The 19,791-nt window shown below is 30.9% G+C and overlaps 1 protein-coding gene across 1 annotated transcript; it reads left to right on the top strand.

Annotated features, from left to right (window-relative positions):
* Nucleotides 1-12,456: 12,456 nt before the first annotated feature.
* LOC100789570 (RING-box protein 1a) lies at nucleotides 12,457-15,540 on the top strand. Its single transcript, XM_003527438.5, has 5 exons — nucleotides 12,457-12,745; nucleotides 12,839-12,889; nucleotides 12,981-13,040; nucleotides 15,150-15,221; nucleotides 15,311-15,540. The coding sequence occupies exons 1-5, from the start codon at nucleotides 12,616-12,618 to the stop codon at nucleotides 15,346-15,348; spliced, it is 351 nt and encodes a 116-aa protein (XP_003527486.1). The 5' UTR covers nucleotides 12,457-12,615; the 3' UTR covers nucleotides 15,349-15,540.
* Nucleotides 15,541-19,791: the final 4,251 nt, after the last annotated feature.

Here is a 19,791-nt window from a genome sequence, read left to right as displayed (position 1 = left end):
TATGAAAATGAAATATGAATAAAATAAATAAATATATCTTCTAGTTCTAGAACCAAATTCATCATCTTCAATTCTTCATTCTTATCACGAGACACGTGCTCAATCCAACACTCTTCACCACATCTGAAAATAAATGATTTCATCTTCAAATTTTACACTACAACATTATCGTGTCAAAATAAGAAATTTTAGGAGAGCAAAGCACCCAAACCCTCTTACGAAAAAAGACCCAAATTCATAATAAAAATAAAAGCACTTAAAAGATTGACAATAGAATTAGGTAATATATAATATAAACAGTTCCACTCCTCTATGAAATAAAAAACTATTGTGGTTTCATTTAAAACATAATAATTTGCTTTATATTTTATGCGTATGGAACTCATAATAAGTTAGGGAGTGTTTGGTTTGGTTTTCATTTTCACTTAAAACAGAAAATGGTGATGAAAATGTGTTTGGTTGAATTTTTAAAAACATTTTTAGTGAAAATGAAAACAGTGTGTTCAGTTGAGAACAAAAATTTTATTTCAAATAAAATGAAATTGCGGTGATAATAAATGTAATTTTAAACAAATCTAAAATTACAAAAAAACAAGAAGTTAATATATCATAAATTTTCAATATTTTTATTTCATTAAAACAGAAAATAAAACGTTAAACCAAACATGTTTTCAGAATTTTAATCTTTTGAAAATGAAAACAGTTTTCAAAAAATTAAAACAGAAAATAAAAATGCAAATCAAACACAACTTTAATTTTTTTTTTTTAACTTTGATTACGGATTTTGAAGATCTAGAGTTTGCAGCTGTTGTTGTTTGTGTAGCAAGATCGATCAGTTAGAAAATTGGTTGGACTATAAGTTTGATTTTCATTTGTCTTATATTAGCAGTTGTGTGCTGTCGGGTTTTGTTAAGATTGTTCCAATTGCTGCGTCTTATCCAATTCCAATTTTGCAGAGAAAAATAAAACTAGTTTTCATGTCATAAACAGTTTGCTTAAAATGACAACAAAAAAGCATAAACAAAAATGACAACAAAAATAGCGAATTCCATTGGATAAGGAATCTAGCCACATTAAATTTTTGTAACGTGGTAATTAATGGTAGACCTAAGCAGGGAGAGAGGAAAAGGGTGTCTATTGCTCCACATAAATTATATACATATATATATATATATATATATATATATATATATATATATATATATATATATATATATATATATATATAGCAACATACGTACGTGCTGATGCTTAAACCAATAGCAGCCCTCGTTTTGCATTCAAATTCAGTCAAGCATTCAAGTTTACTATATGGTGGAGTAACTGTGTGGAGCTAGACATTCTACTCTATTTGCTTAGGCCTTCACTCATTATCGTCATTATAAAAAAGTAATATAGCTAGATTCACTATAAAATAATCTGGCTAGCTAGTAATTAATATTAACTTCATAGTAAATGACTGATTTTGTTATAGAAATATACAACTAAAATAAGCATATTTAAAACCAAAATCATTTCTATAAAAACTTTTCAAATTTTTTTAGGTAAATTATACTATTTTTTTAATAGAAGATTACACTATTCTTTCTTCATACAATATGTTTAGTTATATATATTACATTTTTCCGTCTTTCTTCACAGACTTAAACTTTTTTCATATTATATTTTAACCTATTTCAGTGCAACGAAGAGTATATAGATTTTCTCTAATTTCATTAGAACTATTGAACATCATTAATAACTAATTTGAATTTATATTATAAAATTTGGGATTTAAAAGTTTTAATGTAGAGTTTGAGGAAAATTTTAAACTTCACAATGGTAATATTTAAAACTTTGTTTCATATTTTATAATTTTAAATTCGATAGTAAGATATTTAAAGCTAATTGTCAGAGCCTCGATCGCTACAAGTTGTAAAAGAGAAGAAGATAGTCACAAAAGGCACATTTATATATTTTTGTGTTAAAGAAATTAGAAGAGGAGATGACGTCCTAGAATTCAAAGCAGAAAATTTTCATCCACTAAAAGAACATTTATAAAAAAAAACTTAAATTTAAATATATTTTTAATCCTTATAATTTATTTATTATTTTTATAATTTTATAAAAAAATTTAGTTCTCTTAAATATGTCCTTTTTTTTTTGTCTGCAATTGAAATTTTGTTAAAGGCACAAGTTGTGCAGCAAATGAACCGTACATAAGCTGAGCACTAGCATGGGCAATAAATGTCCCAACGAAGGCTCAAACCAAATCCCACCAGCTAAACTAAATTTACAAAACAACCCAACATTAAGTCAACCCAACGATACTACCAAGGATTCACACTCAACTTTAAAAATCCAAATTCAAATCAATAACCCGAATCTTAACGCATAGTATATATACAAACAACATGCAATGCATAGCAGAAGATACAGATCGATCCAGAAGATACAATTCAAATCAATGAAGCATTTTAGTTGATTCACGCGTTCAGTAGTAATTTTAATTTTTGATTTTCTATTTATATATTTGGGGTAGTTGGGCGTTTCATTTATGATCTGGAATTTAGTTTTATTTATTGATGATTATATTTTGTTCATTTATTCCTCCACCCAAAATATATCAGCCAGGTTCTGTCAAAATTACACGTCCATTTGCTGTGTAGACCACTGTGAAGTGAGTCCATATTCGTATACATGTAGCTAGCTGCAGCTGTCATGGCGAGAAACACAACTGGCTCCCATATTTGTCATCATTTTGACTTATAAGAAACAGTCTTCGATATTGATGAGGGTCAAACTTGAAGCACAAAATCTGTGTCCTTGAACCAGCTTTAATAAAACTAATTTTAAATAGAATTGATTTTGTAAAATTAATTTTAATTAAAATTGATTTTGAAGTGATTCAGTTTATATTTAGATATTTTATTATAAAATCAAATCAAGAGAAAATTTCAGTGTAAAATTTTAGATTTAAAGTTATTCAAAATTACTTCGATTTAAAATTAATTATAAATTATTCTCTAACGTGAAATAAAACATATAAAAATCTATCTAACATCAATTCTTAATTTATAATCGATTCTCTAAAGTCAAACCAAATAAGTATGCACTCTTGCAAGAAACATCTATATCATTCATTTTGCATTCTGTTTTCTTTAATTGGGTCATTGGATTTTGTCTCAATTCATACACAAGAAGTTAAATGATAAGCCAAACATGCAATGTTTTTCAAATGCCACCGGGTTGGTCCTGAGAATATTTTGGCTAAGTCAAGTGAAACACTGAACACATGACCTATATACATTGAAGGCTTCTTTAACTTCTCTGTATACATTGGCCAAGTCATGTGAAACGCTGAGCACAAGTCATGAGAATATTGGCAAAGTCCACTAGCGCAATTCAATGCTTCTTTTACTAATTCTCTGCATACAAGTGCGTTTAGTTGTCATAATTATAGGTCGCCTATATTCACAGACAGAGGTCAATGTCGGTTTAAAGTTTCCTGTTGGGAAAATTAATGATATCAAAGTCAGCTCAGAATCTTCTAAATGAGGTTTTCTTTTATACAATAAATAATGAACAAGTTCTTCCAAAATATACATGAAATAATAAAGTCTTTTAAAAATATTTTAGATGTTTTATCCTATGAGTTCTTTACGCCGACCACAAACTTAGTCATAAACATCTTCGTCATTTAGGGTTGGGGCTGATAGGCTACGTACCTTCCAAGTTCTTTAGGTCGATGACAGACTCAACCATAAGCCTTAATTTTCACCTTTCAGGCTTGAGGTTGAAACACTGCATGTGTCTCAATCTTTTAAGTATCAATTTTGATCATATATATCAATCAATTATCCTTGATTCACAATCCTTTTTATTAGCCTAGTACTCGATTATATGTTAACTCTATCATCCATCGATAGGTTAAAATATTAGTGATTCCTAACGGGAATCAAGGGAATATTCCCGACTCATGTATGGGTGAAACATTGAAATTACTTTCAAAAAATTCTGATATGTATGATCAAATAATTAGCATTAGACAAAGATACATATTCTTTAGATCAAAACTCTAGGGGTAGGGGTAGGGTTACCCACTCTAAATGTCCAGGTAGACCGTTCTCTAACGAGAATTTGTGACCGGAACAAATATTAATTTAGCATTTCAATGTTTTATTTAAATGTTAATTGTAAAATGGCTCTTAAATGCATATTAAGACATTAATTTGATTCTTAATTTCATGATTATTTTATATTAAAAAATTAAATCGGTGTAAAAGTTTTTTAGAAGGTCAACTTTATGTTTATATGTTTTACGAAAACCAAATTTAGCATTAACTTTTTTTTTCCTTTTCCTATTCTTGAAGCTAGTAATAGATGTTATATCACAAGCCAATATTTGACTGAGACCTAGCTACTGAAATTATTCGTTATAAACAGCGCTTACAACTAAGGCATAGAAAATTCAAAATGTTGTTCTGCTTTGTATGTTCACAAGAAATTAAGATCTTGTCGAATGGCAACAATATCACGACTCATGTTCCTATCTATCAATATATATGATCTTTCAAATCAGAAGTTATTTCAATACAGGTGTAATTCCAATAATGCATTAAATATGATAGAACTAAAGGGTTGGTATGCACATATGCTTTGTTTTATTTATTGTTATACTAATACTTTGTGTTGGCGTAGTTTTGCTTTAAGTTATTGAAAGTTGAGTTTTACACTTGCTCACGCCCCATTTTGCCCTAGGACATAGGTGTGCTCTAAATTCGAATTGGCTTAGGTCTGCTTTAAATTAGAAATATAGGCTTATTTTTTTTTGAGAAGGAATTATAGGCTTATTGTAGAATGCTTTTTCTTTCATGTCATCCTTTTAATTTAATGAAAGTTAACTTTGCACTAATTAATTAAAAAAACATTTTTTTTATTGATTTGTAAAAAAACATTTTTTTCGTTCATAGTATTATTTGCTATCCTCTCTACGCTACTTTTTAACTCAGTATTATCATCTCTGTAGGTTAATTTGTACCAAGTATTCTTACTTCTTCATGTCAGTATTCACACCTCTGCAAGTTTGCTCAAAGTATTCTCATCTCTTTAGGCTTGCACCGAGTATTCTCTCTACTCCAGGACAACGTTTCCATATCCACAAATTACATTACTCAATATTATCAACTTCACTTTGGCATTTTAACCTATGTGGGTTCCACTTAACCCGTAATATTTCATAGGCCTATTTAAACTTCACCCAACCACAACCTTGTTTTAAACTCCCACATGAACAGAATCTGTTGTGCTTGCAACACTCTTCAAAAGCACCACTTCGGTGAACTTTTGAGTTCTCTTTTCACTTGGACAAACTTCGTAACTTTTATGGATGCTCACTTCAATGAGGTTATACAAAAATATGAGACTTACACACATTCTTTGAGATGGACACAAAGTTGTAACATACAAATCATAAAGTGTTTTGGGTGAAGAAGACCGTAGTAAAAAAAACTATGATGTTACTCTTTAGAAGCTCGGATTTATGACATTATTCACTCTTCAACTCTCCTTCCCAACAACCAAACCAATTGTATAACTCCTAGTCAAATGCTACACAAGTTGTCTCTTTCACATAATTGTATGGTGACTAATTTTCCTTGTCTTTTCTACAACTTTTGAATACTTGATTTGATTAGAGTGCTCATGAAGGACCAACTTTTCATGTGTTGTGTGATTGTCTTAAAGCTATAACTATTTGGAAATCTCTCAATGTAGCTAATGATTTTTTTTGCACAAAGACCTCATGGAGTGGATTATATCAAATATTACAAAGCATGATCAACAAAAGAATCCTTTCTAATAGCCTTCATTTTGCTGCTATTTTTTATGAAGTTAAGTTTGATCATGTGAAACAATGTACTTTTTGGTGACAACACATTATTTAATTCTATCATTATTTATTGGCAAAATAACATGTTTTAAATTATTTTGACCAATATTAGGTACTCTACAATCTTTACTAAGTGATAGGACCCCCTTTGGATTTTGTTAAGTGCGATATGGATGACTGGTGTATTGTTAATCGATTGGCAAGTGTACTAATTTTTATCAAAAGTAGTAAAGATTAAAATGAAAGTCCAAGTGTCGAATCCGCATGGACTTTGGTATGAACTTTGATTTGTACTAAAGTGATGCAAACCTAATTATTAAGCACTAAAAAGAAAGATAAGAAGAATTATAAATATGAAATTTGAGAGTAAAAAAAGCAAAAGAAAAAGATAATAAGAAAATTAAACAATAACTTTAAATGCAAAAGATGAGTTCAAAATATGATAATATTGGGGACTAGCATACCTAACTACCCTTGATGTAATATTAATGGTCTTCTCTATTAAATGTCTTCCCAAATTCCACCCACATATACTAATATGCTCAACCCGGATCTCTCATGCTGAAGAGCCTAATTTATGTATTCTCTCTCCCAAATCCCTTTGCAAAGATGAAATAATAAACAACATTAAGTACAAAGATGTATGGAAAGACACAATAAAGTAACTCTATTTCTAGAAATGCAATTTTTCCAGTTCTTTAGACATTACCATTTTCCAACGAATAACCCCTAAAAATAGATGCATGGATGACCAAACCACACAATAGCAATAAAAAATAGGAAAGAACAATAGAAATTGAAATTGTATTAATAGATAAGAAGAACAGATACATTATAAGGGGTTTTGGCTGCTAGGCTCCAACTGAGGGGGTTTAGCCTCTCATGTTTTACACTTTAGGGGGTTGATGTAGATGGAAGAAGGTGATAGATGACTAGTAATAAGAAAAGGAGAATGGCTAAGGAAATAGGTTTTCCCCTAAGGGATAAACCTTAGGCTTTTGATAGCTCTGGCACTCTGTGTCTTTTTTTTTTTTGCTTCCTCTTCCTTATATAGGTACCAGGTAGCTTACTTTTCATGCTAGCTTTGTGCTTAGCGTGAACTTTCACGTTAAGTGCGCCTCTGGGCTTCTTCGTGGACCTTTTTCGCGCTAAGGGTGTGTTGCACAGTGAGCGAGAGTGCGTGCTGTGCGTGTCTTGCACACTAAGTGAGTTTTCCAATTCTTCCATTTTTTTTTCAAGGCTTTTTCTTCTAGTTTTTACATCAATTTTTCCTCTAAAGCACTTGAAATCTTCTTCTTTTGATTTTTGCTGATAAAAAATAACAAAGATGTTAATTTCTTCATTATTTCATTAAAAACAATAATAAAGTAAAAAAAATTACATCCATTTATTAATCTAAATTAACTATCAAATTAGCTTATATTTTCCAGTTATCATGTACGCAAATGAAAATTTAACTACTTGTGAAAGAGTTTTTTTTTTTTTTTGTTAGTGCTTGTGCAAGAGTTTTAAAGGACCACCAAGGTACTTGGCTCAATGGTTTCCAATCTAATCATGGATGAAATTTAGTGAATTTAGATTGCTCTTCAAATCTCTTGGAATATGGATGTAAAAAATTTATAGATTGAGAATGATTCTTTCATTGACACTCAAATGGTTAAGTGTACTAATCGGACTTGACAAACATCTATACTCGGTGGCTAATCGAATAAATTTCTTATTCTACTCCATGAGACTTGACTGGGATAAATAAAGAAATATGGAAAAGTCTATCTTCATTGATTATCAGATAAAAATGGAGAAAATCAATATCAGATTGTCGATAGATTTGACACAAAATTATCAAATAAGATAATATAAGATAAGATAAAATTAGATTCAATCTTACCTTATTAACACTATTTAATTAGGGAGGCTAGATCTATGAACTTAAATTTAGCATTATAAAAGGAGGCACAAGGGTTCCATGTAACTTACTTAGTTCTAACCCACTCTTGATACTTGTCTCTTACCTCTATATTTCTAACTTGAGTGTCAAAGTGTCTTTGTAGGTACAATCTCATTGTAGTGTAGCGACACAAAAAGGAGCAACATTATAAAGAAGGGTAAGTCGAATTTGGTTGGAACCCTATGCCTGAGAGCCTCTCAACCCACCCAACTTGGTTTGTGATTCAGATCATCCAAAAATGGAAAGAGAAAGAGAGACCATGGGATATCAGTTAGTTACACCATTGAGAATTTAACTTTGTGGTTGACTCCTTTGGCTAGCTAATGGTGCTCATCGACTTTCATATGACACTATCTTCTTTAATTCATTAATATACGTGTAACCTTTTGATAAAAAAAATTATCTAACACTTATTAAAAATATTACTAAAAAAATTTGGTAACATTTAAAAAATGTTGTCACATATGAATAAATGTTATTAATATGTTTTTGCGATATTTTATCAAATATTTTAAAAACATATTAATAACATTTATTCATATTTAACAACATTTAAAACATTTTTTAAATATTACCAAAAGCTTAATTAGCAATATTTTTAATAAGTATTAGATATAAAAATATTATTAAAAATTATATATGTTGTAATGATTCTCCTTCCGCTTTTGTTTCCTTTTTGTTGTTAGTAGATTGTATGGACCATTACTTTGATTTCGTGATTTATCTATAACCTTTAGTTGATTTACTTAAAGTCCAAATATGTAACGCAGCTAATTATAGGTTTGCACTTCCAACTGAGTTGATTTAGTATGCTGGAACCCTTCTGCTAACGTCAGGTACGATTTGTATGCTTGTTTTTGGTTGGATGTAGGTCTCTTACCCACTAAAAATTGGAGAAATAAAAAGGAATCATACAATTGAAACAACGAACCACAATAACAAAAAAAGCTTCAATCACCTTAGAATTAGTTAATCTTGATCGTAATTGGCGATGCTATCAAATCATTCACCTTAGTTTCGAATTCAAACACACACAATACTGCACCACTCCCTTTTATATTAAATAGATATCTGTCAACGTAAGATTGATTTTTGAAAGCTTCTTTAATGGAACTAAAACTTTGCATAAACAATGTTCTTTTTTTGCTACAAATTAATTCAATGTTCTTAAATTTATACTACACACTGCTTTTAATGCCTTCTTATTGAAATGGATATCGTAGGTAGAAGATTTATTATGAAATTAAATCTTCTTTCTTTTGTCTAGGTGTTGGTAGGATGCGGATTTCATACAACCCATGATAGAACAACTACAAGGATTCAATGAAGAAAGGGATTTCGTGCACTTTATTTCCCTACAATAAATGATTTGGTTTATAGATTAAAACAAAATTGGGTACGTCATATATATCGTTGAGAGTTTCTAATGACTTAATGTTTTGTACAAGTTGTATTCTATCGCAAGTTTTCTTCTATTTTCTTTCACGCAATTAAAAACCAAAAACCAGTATTTTTGTCAGTTAACAAAATCAAGGAAACATAATATGTTTTTATAACTATGTCTTTAAAGAAATTGTAGTTATAAATATTGATAAAATATTTTTCTAATAAATTATAATATATAAAAACAAACATTTTTCTATTATAAAAAAGTAATGTTATTTATAATAATATAATATAATATATGTTAATTAAGCCATCCAGACTATTTGAGAATGTTTGTTTTCTTTTTCTTTTGGTAAATTAACATATTTTACTTTCTGTTATTTAATTAATTACCCATGCATTGCATGGTAATTAAGAAAACAACTCCAATCGTGAGAAAAATAACAAAATGTAAATAAATAGCTCTTTTAATAGTGATGGAAATAAATATGATAAATTGTGACATTGTATATATAATACTCATAATATGTAAATTAAATGACGTAATCCAACATAGCAAAATTTGTAATTTTCTATACATAGATTTGAAAAATTAAGAGATCAAATTAAAATTTTAATTTATAAAGAGACTAATTAAACTAATTATACGTACTCTATCTCAGAAGATTCCCACTATAAGAGATGTGGACTAATATATTATTAGCGAGAGCCAATCTTGGTAAAAGAGGGATGCAATTGGACACAACTTACCTAAGGTGTGGACTGCATGAGGAATCTATTGTACGTGCATATATGCATTGCTCCGTTGTGAGGAAGTAAAAATTGGATGTGGTTTGCAACTCCTATACTATAAATGCAAGAATCATGATAGTGCAAAAACTAATTTTTCTCAATGGATTGTTTCCAAGTTGGGGTTCTTAGGGGCGGCATGTATTGGATTTTTAAGAATATAATTTAATGTATTTAAATGAATTTGATCTTAAATTTATATTCATATTTTTTTTAAAACTAATTTGAATTTAAGATCCAATCTATTTAAGTGGATATGAATTTGGTCATATCCAATCTATATTTACTTAAATGATATGAGCATTTTTTTTTACAAATTTTAGTAATTCAATGCTAAAAAATGAAAAATTACCACTTGTCTAATTAAGAGTTTTTCAATGGGCCTTGGTCAAAATTATTTTCGATCAATCTTGGTTAGAATATTTTTAGTCTACCTCAACTAGGGCAATTTTGGCTGACATCAGCCTAAGCATTTTTAGACCAACGTCAACCAAGATTATTTTTCGGCTGATGTCGGTCAGTGCATTTTCGGTCGACGTCGGTCAATGATGTTTTTGGTCGATCTTAGGTAGGTTATTTTTCGGTTGAGGCTGGCTTGGGTTTCTAGTCATTGTCGGTCGGTGATATTATTTGGTCGACAACGACTAGGGATTTTTTTATTAGCATTGACTGTGACTATTTTTTGACTGACATTGATTAGGATTTTTGTGGTCGATATCAATAAGATTTTTTTTTGCTGATGTTGGTCGTTGATATTTTTGGCCAACATCGGTCATGATTATTTCGCTTGGGCAACGTTGACTAGGGATATTGTTTGTTGACATCAACTAGGATTTTTTCAATCGACTCAATTGGGGGAATATTTTAGCTGACGTCAGCTAGGTTTTTTTGCCAATGTCGGTCGATGGTGATTTTTGGCCGATGTCAGCAAAAAAAATCCTAGTTGATGTTGGCAAAAAAATAGTCTCATCTTATGTCAACCAAAAAAATCCAAGCTGAAGTTGATAAAAAAAATAGTCTTGACTAAAGTCGATTAAAAACTTTAGATGACATTCGTCAAAAAATAATCCTGACCAATGTTGATTAAAAAAATTCTTATAATATTAACCGAAAAACAGTTTCAACCAATGACGTTTAAAAACATCATCAGTTAACGTTAATCAAAACAACTTTAGACAACATTGATAAAAAAATTGCTCCTATCGAAGTTGACCAAAAAGACCTTGTTGTTATCGTCCAAAAAATTGTATTAAATTTAAAAATCCAAACAAACATCCAATCCATATCCAATTAATTGGATTGGATTTAAAATCTAAAAAATTAGATTTGGATATGAAACTAGACCATTTAAATAGATTTAAAGTGTATTTGATTATATTGGATATAAATTGGTTTTATATATTTAGATTTTTTTGCACGGCTTACCTGCGTAGATGGGAGGGATCTTTAACTTGATATGGAACTATTTGGTATTGTCGAAACCAGCTAGTTTATAAGCAGACAAAGTTTAAAATAAAACAGTTGCTGTTGCGAAGGAATTTGTGTTTTCTACAGCTGATTTAAGTGAAACTGATTTCCAAGTTTTATCTAATGCTTGGAAAAAAAAAAAAGTCTCAACCTTGCACTTTGAGATGTTCAATCCGAACTCTAAACAATTCTCAATTGGGTTAATAGGAGTGTAGATGTAGTAGCTGATAAGCTTGCATGCTTAGCTTTTATTTACTGTGAGACGATATGTACTGGCTGGAAGAAGCCCCTGACCAAGTGGTTCTTCTCATTGACCACATTGTGTTGTTTGCTTCTATTGATACAGAATGATAGAGTAAATCACTCCAACTATTTCTGAAGTTCAGTGAAATTACATGAATTTCTCTTCTTTTTTTCAATCACTATATTAACCTTCTTATAAGAGAGGATGTTGGTGTAATATTTTTTAAACAAGGGAAATTAGTTTAATGCACAAGAGAATATCAAGGTATATTTTTCAAAAAACTAAGGGAGTTAGCATCTAAGAGTAAATAAAAGTGGAGATGTTTGTATAATTTCATAAGACCTCAAAGGTAGTTACAATTATAAAATATGTTTATAAAATGTTTTTACAAATTTTTTAATTATAAAATATCGCTGTCTCAGTAAAATTTTACAAATTCTAACATGATTTTTTAGAAATTGAGTTTAGTGTAACAGAAAATACGAACAAAAAGATAAGGCGATGGACGATTTTTATATACCTAAGGCAACAAAAAATTTGTAATTTTTTTATATTATATTTATCTAATATTATCTTAAGCATCTAATAGAGTTATGAAAGTGTCTAAACTAGAAAAGAAAAAAAAAGTTATGAATTTATGATGTACGAATCTAATAACGTAATATTTCTTTGTTTTTTTTTATATTTTCTTTAATAGAAGGAACTGGCCCAATAGTTACATAAGCCCAATAAAAAGCAGTAGCCCAAGCCCTTGAAAGGGAATACTCATACGCATGATTGTACTTTAGCGTAGAAGAAGACCTTTCACCACTGTTTATTCAACATTCAAAGAAATAAACTCACGCACTAATCACTACTACACAAATCACACACACACACACAGAGTTGCAAGAGAAAGAGAGCGAGATTCCGATGGCGACTCTGGATTCCGACGTGCCTATGGTTCCCGCCGGCGAGCCCTCGAGCAGCGCCGGTCCTTCTTCCAAGAAGCCCAAGCGCTTCGAGATCAAGAAGTGGAACGCCGTCGCTCTCTGGGCTTGGGGTATTTACTTTTTTCTCCCTCCTTAAACCCTAATTTTTCCGATTCTTTTTTTTTTCTGAAATTCACTTTTTCATTGTTTTTTTTTTTTTGCAGACATCGTTGTCGATAACTGTGCTATCTGCCGGAACCACATCATGGATCTCTGTAAGAAATTTTACTTTTTCCAATTGAAAACAGTTCTTTGATTTGAAGCGTTTCGTTCCGCTTCTTGAAAATTTTGGTTCGCTTATTTTAGGCATCGAGTGCCAAGCCAACCAGGCTAGCGCCACTAGCGAGGAATGCACTGTGGCATGGGGTATGATCCAAACCCCTCTTGTTTCTAATTCGATTTTATGTAAAATAGCTTTTAGAATCCTGTATGCTTATCTGTCATCTTATTAGGGTCGAAGAAGATAGATATAAGGTGTTGGAATATTATAATTTTAATTTATATATATATATATATATATATATATATATATATAATTTATAGTTAAAATATTGTTTAGTTAGAGTGCTTCAGTCTCAGCTGCAAGGTAATGTGTTTGGAGATGTTGTTCGTAATTAGAGGTTAACTTGTTAGTGCAATGCTCAAAGTGTGTTAATCGTGAATATTTTGTAAATTAACTATACTTCCCTTACAGGCTTTAGTATTTGATTCAAAACCATTGTTTGAACACATTAAGTTATAATCTTGAAGGAACACAGCTTTTTTATCCTCCAATTCTTCCTGGTGCTGTTTATGTATCTTGTGTTGTGTAAGGTTGTTATTGGGCTATGGTGGCTGCTATTGTCTCCTTGATCTTGTTGAGTGAGGCAAATGGTGTGATTCACTCTTAGGGTTAGGCTTGGATGTAGTTGTTGGTCTGAGTTAATCTTTTAATATTTCTTTGTTTAATATTATCTAGGACACTAATTTTTCCTCCTTTGTTGTATTTTCCCCTTTTTATAACTTGTCTCATTTCTTCAACTGAAGCAAATTCAGTATCTTATGCATACTGTAGCACAACACTCTACACTTAGTGTTTTCTTTCTATTTGGCTCCTTAACCTTGTGGCCACTGCCTCTGCTTCACTCACATTGATGTGGCTTTTCAGGTTATTAGATTAGGTATCCTTCATAGTTCTTATCCTAATTGAAATCCCCCCCCTCTCTCAAATGGACAAAAAAATCAGCCATGAAGTTTGCAAGCAAAATTAAGCAGAATACGAATAGAACTCTTTATTGAGGATTGGAAACATAAAAATATTGTTTCCACTATATTTGATCAAGCATTTTAATGGAAATAACCTTCTTATTGCAAATCATATTGATAATGATAAGTGATAACCCCAAAGTTAAATAGTAAACATAAAGCAAGAACACCACACTCTAACCCATAGGACTCTGCACTTTAGAACTAATGGAGATACTAACAGTTATTTCTAAACACATCATATATTTATTTAGGTTATATTTAAGGTTTGCTTACCTTCAAGGTTATTAGTAGTATAGAGATTCTAGATCATTCTATTTGATATGAGTCTGAGATAATCAGACAATCAGTATAAGTGGTACCATAATGTGGCCACTTTTTTATTCAACTATTTGCAGCTTTTAAATTTAATTGTACTTTCTTGACCCTTGGAGTTGTAGTTTAAACTATAAGAATCAACTATTGTGATTTATGATGACCTCCAGGCTTTTTTTGGTGTAAAGGAGGAAAAGGGAAGGAAGGGATACATACTAAAGAAAAGAAAGGAAAGAATGAGATATTATTTCCATGTTTGTTATTGTCTTATGAAAAAGAAAGGGATGCTTCCTTTTGTTTGGTTTCATCATGAAAAATAATGGAAATGCAAGTTAATAACATTGAAATGGATAAAAAACATGTTGGGCCGCTTCACTTTGTGGGACTCATGAATTGTTTCTGCATTACAGTCTCTCCATTTCCATCCTTGATACTGAAATAGAGATGATGTCTGATCAAAATGTATTTTCCTTACTTTCCCTTCTAGAATGACATAACAAACAAATAATTAATTGTATGCTTGTCCATTCATTACTGCAAGTTATTTCACTGGTCGTTGGTGTTGTGGAAATGCATATGATCATTATTTTATTTGTTGCTTAAAAATATCTGCATATGTACAATTCTGCAGTTTACTTACTGTAAATATACTTTTTTGGATCCACAAAGATTTTGGTATTGCTAGATCCACTCGATGGTGTCATCTCCTTACTTATGTGACTTTGGAATAAGATATAGTGCATTAGTGTGTGTCATTGCCTCATGAGAAAAAAGATTGTGCCATTTCAGTTTAGTTGGAACTTAAAATAATAGTCTGTAGGTCATTCTTTATTATGAAGACTTCTGTGGTTGTTTTTTCTTAGCTATCACTGGATTACTCAAACTGTTGCTTCCTCTGGCTTTCGTTTTATACAGGAGTCTGTAACCATGCTTTTCACTTCCATTGCATTAGTCGATGGCTCAAGACCCGTCAAGTTTGTCCTCTAGGTATGCAGGCCTAGTTCCTTACATCCTCTTTTTCTTTTGGGACCTTATGGGTTAAGAAGTGCATGACTTGTGTTTCTTTGCTTGTACAGATAACAGTGAGTGGGAGTTTCAGAAATATGGCCACTAGAACTATGACGTGGTTGAGCTCCTTGGACATTTGGAATGTCTATCCTAGCTTTTGAACATTTACAGCTCTATCTGTTATTTTCCTTTGCTTTCCTACTGAATTTATTATGTTCAAGAAATCAGCTTGTCTGATGGAATTTTATATACACGGTGGTAATATGTAAAGTTTTATTTTAATGTTTTGATTTACGTATTTCATATGCTTCCTTTCAGCTGTTTGTATTTGTGGTGTTTGAGTTGTGTGAGTTGGTTAATTTTTCTCCCTTTCCATGTATTGCTCTGTAGTTGATGATAATTGATAATGGTTCTTATTTACTTCAATTTTAAATCGCATTCAAGGATATTTGCTGTGTCATTACATGCTGTATTCCATAAATATTTCCTTGTTTGGTTGATTGGGAGGTGTTATCTTCATTGTTGAAGATTGCCTTGCCAAATGTTCTAGTGGTTTATAAATGAGTATGACCATGCTTATGATGCCAAATCGTCATTATGATGTCAGGACTCAAGGCTACCCCATTCTTTCACACTTATTTGTTGGAAGCGTATGGTCTAGTGTTTATTTTTCCTTTACCACAACTTTTGGGGGGTTCTTGGATCGTCTGGCTTTGAAGTACCAAAATGTTTATTTTTTGTAAATATTATGTTTTCTTAAAAAGAACAAGGTATACGCGGTAGATGTTATATACAGATAATTGATGAAAAATGTCTAGTTGAATTATTGTCAGTTGGCACCCTTAACATTTCTCGTATTTTCTCAGTTGGATTTACAAGTATGTTAATATTAAGGAAGCACGAATGAAAGTCTAGATACAATTATTAAATTATGTTGATGCAGAATTTGAGCTAATTTGGCCCATGTTTTCAAATTTTAGGAACCAAACTGGTTAAAATATGTCTGTCTTAGCTTATCTCGGGTGCCCCTTTAATCTGTACCCAGAAGAAAATAACATTTCCCTAGAATTGTTATCCTTTTAGTAAAATCAAGTTGTATAATACACTGCAGCTCTGCAAGTTTTTATGTATATTATGTGCTGATTAGTGTTTGGTTTCACATCTCATCTCTGATTTTACTACCACTTTTTTTCTCCCTTAAAACAAATATGTATCATTCCAAGTTGGAGTATAAACGAGTCAATTTAGACACTTGGCTCGACACATATTAGCTTAGTTACGCTTAATAGGTCGATTTCTACTCTCTGGAGGCCATTTTTCATACCTTACCCACGATACGCTCCCACTACAAGCTACGCCTTGCCTACTGAGTAAGATGTATTGTGGTTTCCTCTTATGTGGATTATAAGAATTTTCACTAATATTTTGTTATATCAACGTTTTGCTACATTTGTTTGTTGTTTTAATTTGCAATAGGTAGCTTTATGTCCAAACTTTCAATGATAAAAAAACTAAAATTTGTTAGTAGTTGTTACCTATTCCTTTTCCTTGATTTGCAGACCAAAATTATTCCCACACTTTCCTTGATCAGGTGAGTTGAAATTGTTCTCTCCCTTAGTTGAAATTGCCATGTCCTCTTCTGCGAAAATTTCCTCAACCTCTACCTCTTTAATTTCCTCTTCCTTATTGAAATTATCGATATGTTTGGATACAAGTTTAAAAATGTTTTTGAGAGTTTTTCTAATATAAAAAACTCTATTTTCAGTAGATAAACTTTTAATAGTATTTCTAACTTGTATCCAAATAGGCCTTATAATGTCTTTTTCATGTACCCTCATCATATTGGCAAGATACGTGACATATGAGAAATATTGTTTTACAATTTCAGAATTGGCACATTTCATACTGTTCATATTCTTTATGGGAGGATTGTAATCTGGATTTATGGTATTTCTCCATTTCTTCATATGATAGCTTCAAAATGTCTTACTCCTGTGGCATTTGCTATTTTGACAAAAAAAATGAATAATCTAGACCTTGGTGTATTTGTGAGAGTGCCAACTAGTCTCTCCTTTGAGCAGTATCTTGCAGCAATTTGGGTTCAACAAAGAAGAGAGGAGGGAAAAACAATCTATATCATTGAGAATTTTCAATTCAAACTGATACTGAAGTATGATGCATCGCAATAGATACCAATAAAATAATATTAACTTAATATGTGAGGAATATTAAAGCTTAAGTGATGCTTGGTTTAGAAGAGAAAGTGAAAGGAACCAAAGTGAAAATAACGAAGAGAAGGAAAGAAAAGGAATAAAAAAGGAGATGATTTAGGGGGTTATTTGTTAGAAATGAATTTGGAAGGAAAGAAAGGTAAAAAAATTATTTTCTTCCATTTCATTGCATAGAAAGTGAAAGAGAAGAAATGAAGATTTGCTTAAATAAAGAATGAGATGTAATACAAATAAGGATAATTTTGTAACCCAAAGTTATATAAAATCTGTTTAGCCTCGTGTCAAATTGCAATTCAAGGTAGCCTATTCTTTCTTTCCTTCACTCTCTCATGGGTTTGCTCAAAGCATGCAAAGCATGTGGGCTATTCCCTAGTTGTATAAAAAAGACTTGATTCTCCCCTTTTTCGCTAGAATCTCAAAGAAACAGTTACTGTTGTGAGGCCCATGCATTGTCTGCTCTTTCTTCCTCTATTCTATTCTTCCAAATGACGGAAAATTAAGAAGGTATTTACTTACAATTTTGTTTTGTTTTCACTTTTTAATCAAAAAATGTCACCTTGATTTCATTTTGTTTTTGCAGAAAACAAAAACAAAAGAGTTGTTTTTAGCATTTCCTAAAATTACATGTAAACACCCCCTAAAATAAAGTGTTTTCTATCCCTTCCAATCGGTTCCTTTCACTTTCCTCTATTCCCAACATATGGTTAGAGTGTGTTGGGTAGAGATGGATGATAAAGAAAATGTGCACTTAAATATCAGTAATAGTTGATGTTTGCCCTTAATAACATCATTTCATTTCGGTGTACAAACCTAGCCGATGAAAAAGACAAAATATTAAGTAACAGTTCAGCAAACTCTGTTCACAAATTTACCCTCATTTTATTTTTGTTTATAATTGGAATATCTTAATTCTTAACGGCAATTGATGCCGTACCAACCCCTCTAACATTGTTGCCACTAAGAAACCCTCCAACCTCCAAGCAATTACCATAAGTTATTACAATTTTTGCAGTAAAATAAAAGTTATTATAATTTATAAAAGAACAATTTAATTTGAGGAGAAAACTTAGATGTAGTTTAATAAATGTTGTTTGTACTGTTTTTAATAAGAATTCTAATTTTACTTTAACAATTCGCATGATAAAAATTTACATTAAAAGATTATACACGGTACCAAAATGAAACTCGAATTGTTATTGGAAAAAACACAGCACAAACATTACAGATACAGGGTTATTATATATATTTTCACTCTCTTTTTATTTTGCATTACATCATTTGTCACTTATATTAATTTTTCTGTTCTTTTAATTTTATTTCTCTTACCTCTGTCTTTTTCCAATTTTTACCCACACACTTGACGTGTATGATTAACTTTTTTTCCTATTTTATGGGGATACAATGAATATACGACCATTGCCATCCCAGAAAGCCGAGTCTTTCAAAAGGAAAATTGGAAAATGCCGTCCTTCTGGACCGCAAAGGTCAACAACCGTTTCTCTCTCTCTCTCTCTCTCTCTCTCTCTCTCTCTATATATATATATATATATATATATATATATTTCTTTTTATTTGCTCTTCTTTTTGGTTTATCTCTTCAAGTACCTAGAGTCTAAATGCAATCTAATCCGGTTGGAGTAAAATATTATCACTATAAGCGGTAGAACTTCTTCTCTAAGTATATAATTAGCCGTATATATTCAGAACTTAACCTGATATATCAGATTAAGCTAAAACAATACCTCTACCTAAGTTAATCTACAAGAATAGTGACTTTTTTCCTCTCTATATGCAAGTTTTCTCCTCTTTCTCTCTCTTTTTCTATATTTGGTTTTTTCAGTTGGAATTTCATCTGTTTTTTTTTAACTTCCTCACCACCCTATGGCCCACCCCAAGAATCTATGGTATGGACTCCTTTTTCTCCATTCTTCAGTCTAACTTTCGGTTAGAAATAATCCCTCTGCAAATTGTTTTCTCAACCACTCCCCAATCTTTTTTTTTTATATATAACAATAATTATTATTATTATTATTATTGGAAAGACAATTCCTACCATACCTTTTTATTTACATTTTTTTTATTCTTTGGACTTGAATTTGTTGCGCGTGTAGTTGGCATATTTTTTATTTATTTATTTATCTATATAGCGTATATCACAAGTTGAAATAGAATAGTAAAATATTTATAATAACAATTAAAAGATAAAATAAATTCGAAAAAAAAGTAGAGACTAAACAAGAATATTCTTTTTATTATTGATATAAATTATAAATTATTATTATTATTATTATAGTGGTGCTCTTATAGTATATATGCTC

This window comes from Glycine max, chromosome 6 (genome assembly GCF_000004515.6).
Source record: "Glycine max cultivar Williams 82 chromosome 6, Glycine_max_v4.0, whole genome shotgun sequence".
Taxonomy (NCBI): Eukaryota; Viridiplantae; Streptophyta; class Magnoliopsida; order Fabales; family Fabaceae; genus Glycine; species Glycine max.
Note: the sequence above shows the minus strand (reverse complement) of the source record. Positions and strands in the feature narration are given on the sequence as shown.

Bases quoted from the DNA above. Each gene is read 5' to 3' on its own strand.
- LOC100789570 (XM_003527438.5), top strand. From the start codon at position 12,616: ATGGCGACTCTGGATTCCGACGTGCCTATGGTTCCCGCCGGCGAGCCC. The intron at 12,890-12,980 runs GTAAGAAATTTT...CGCTTATTTTAG, and splicing joins GAACCACATCATGGATCTCT to GCATCGAGTGCCAAGCCAAC. The intron at 15,222-15,310 runs GTATGCAGGCCT...TTGCTTGTACAG, and splicing joins CCGTCAAGTTTGTCCTCTAG to ATAACAGTGAGTGGGAGTTT.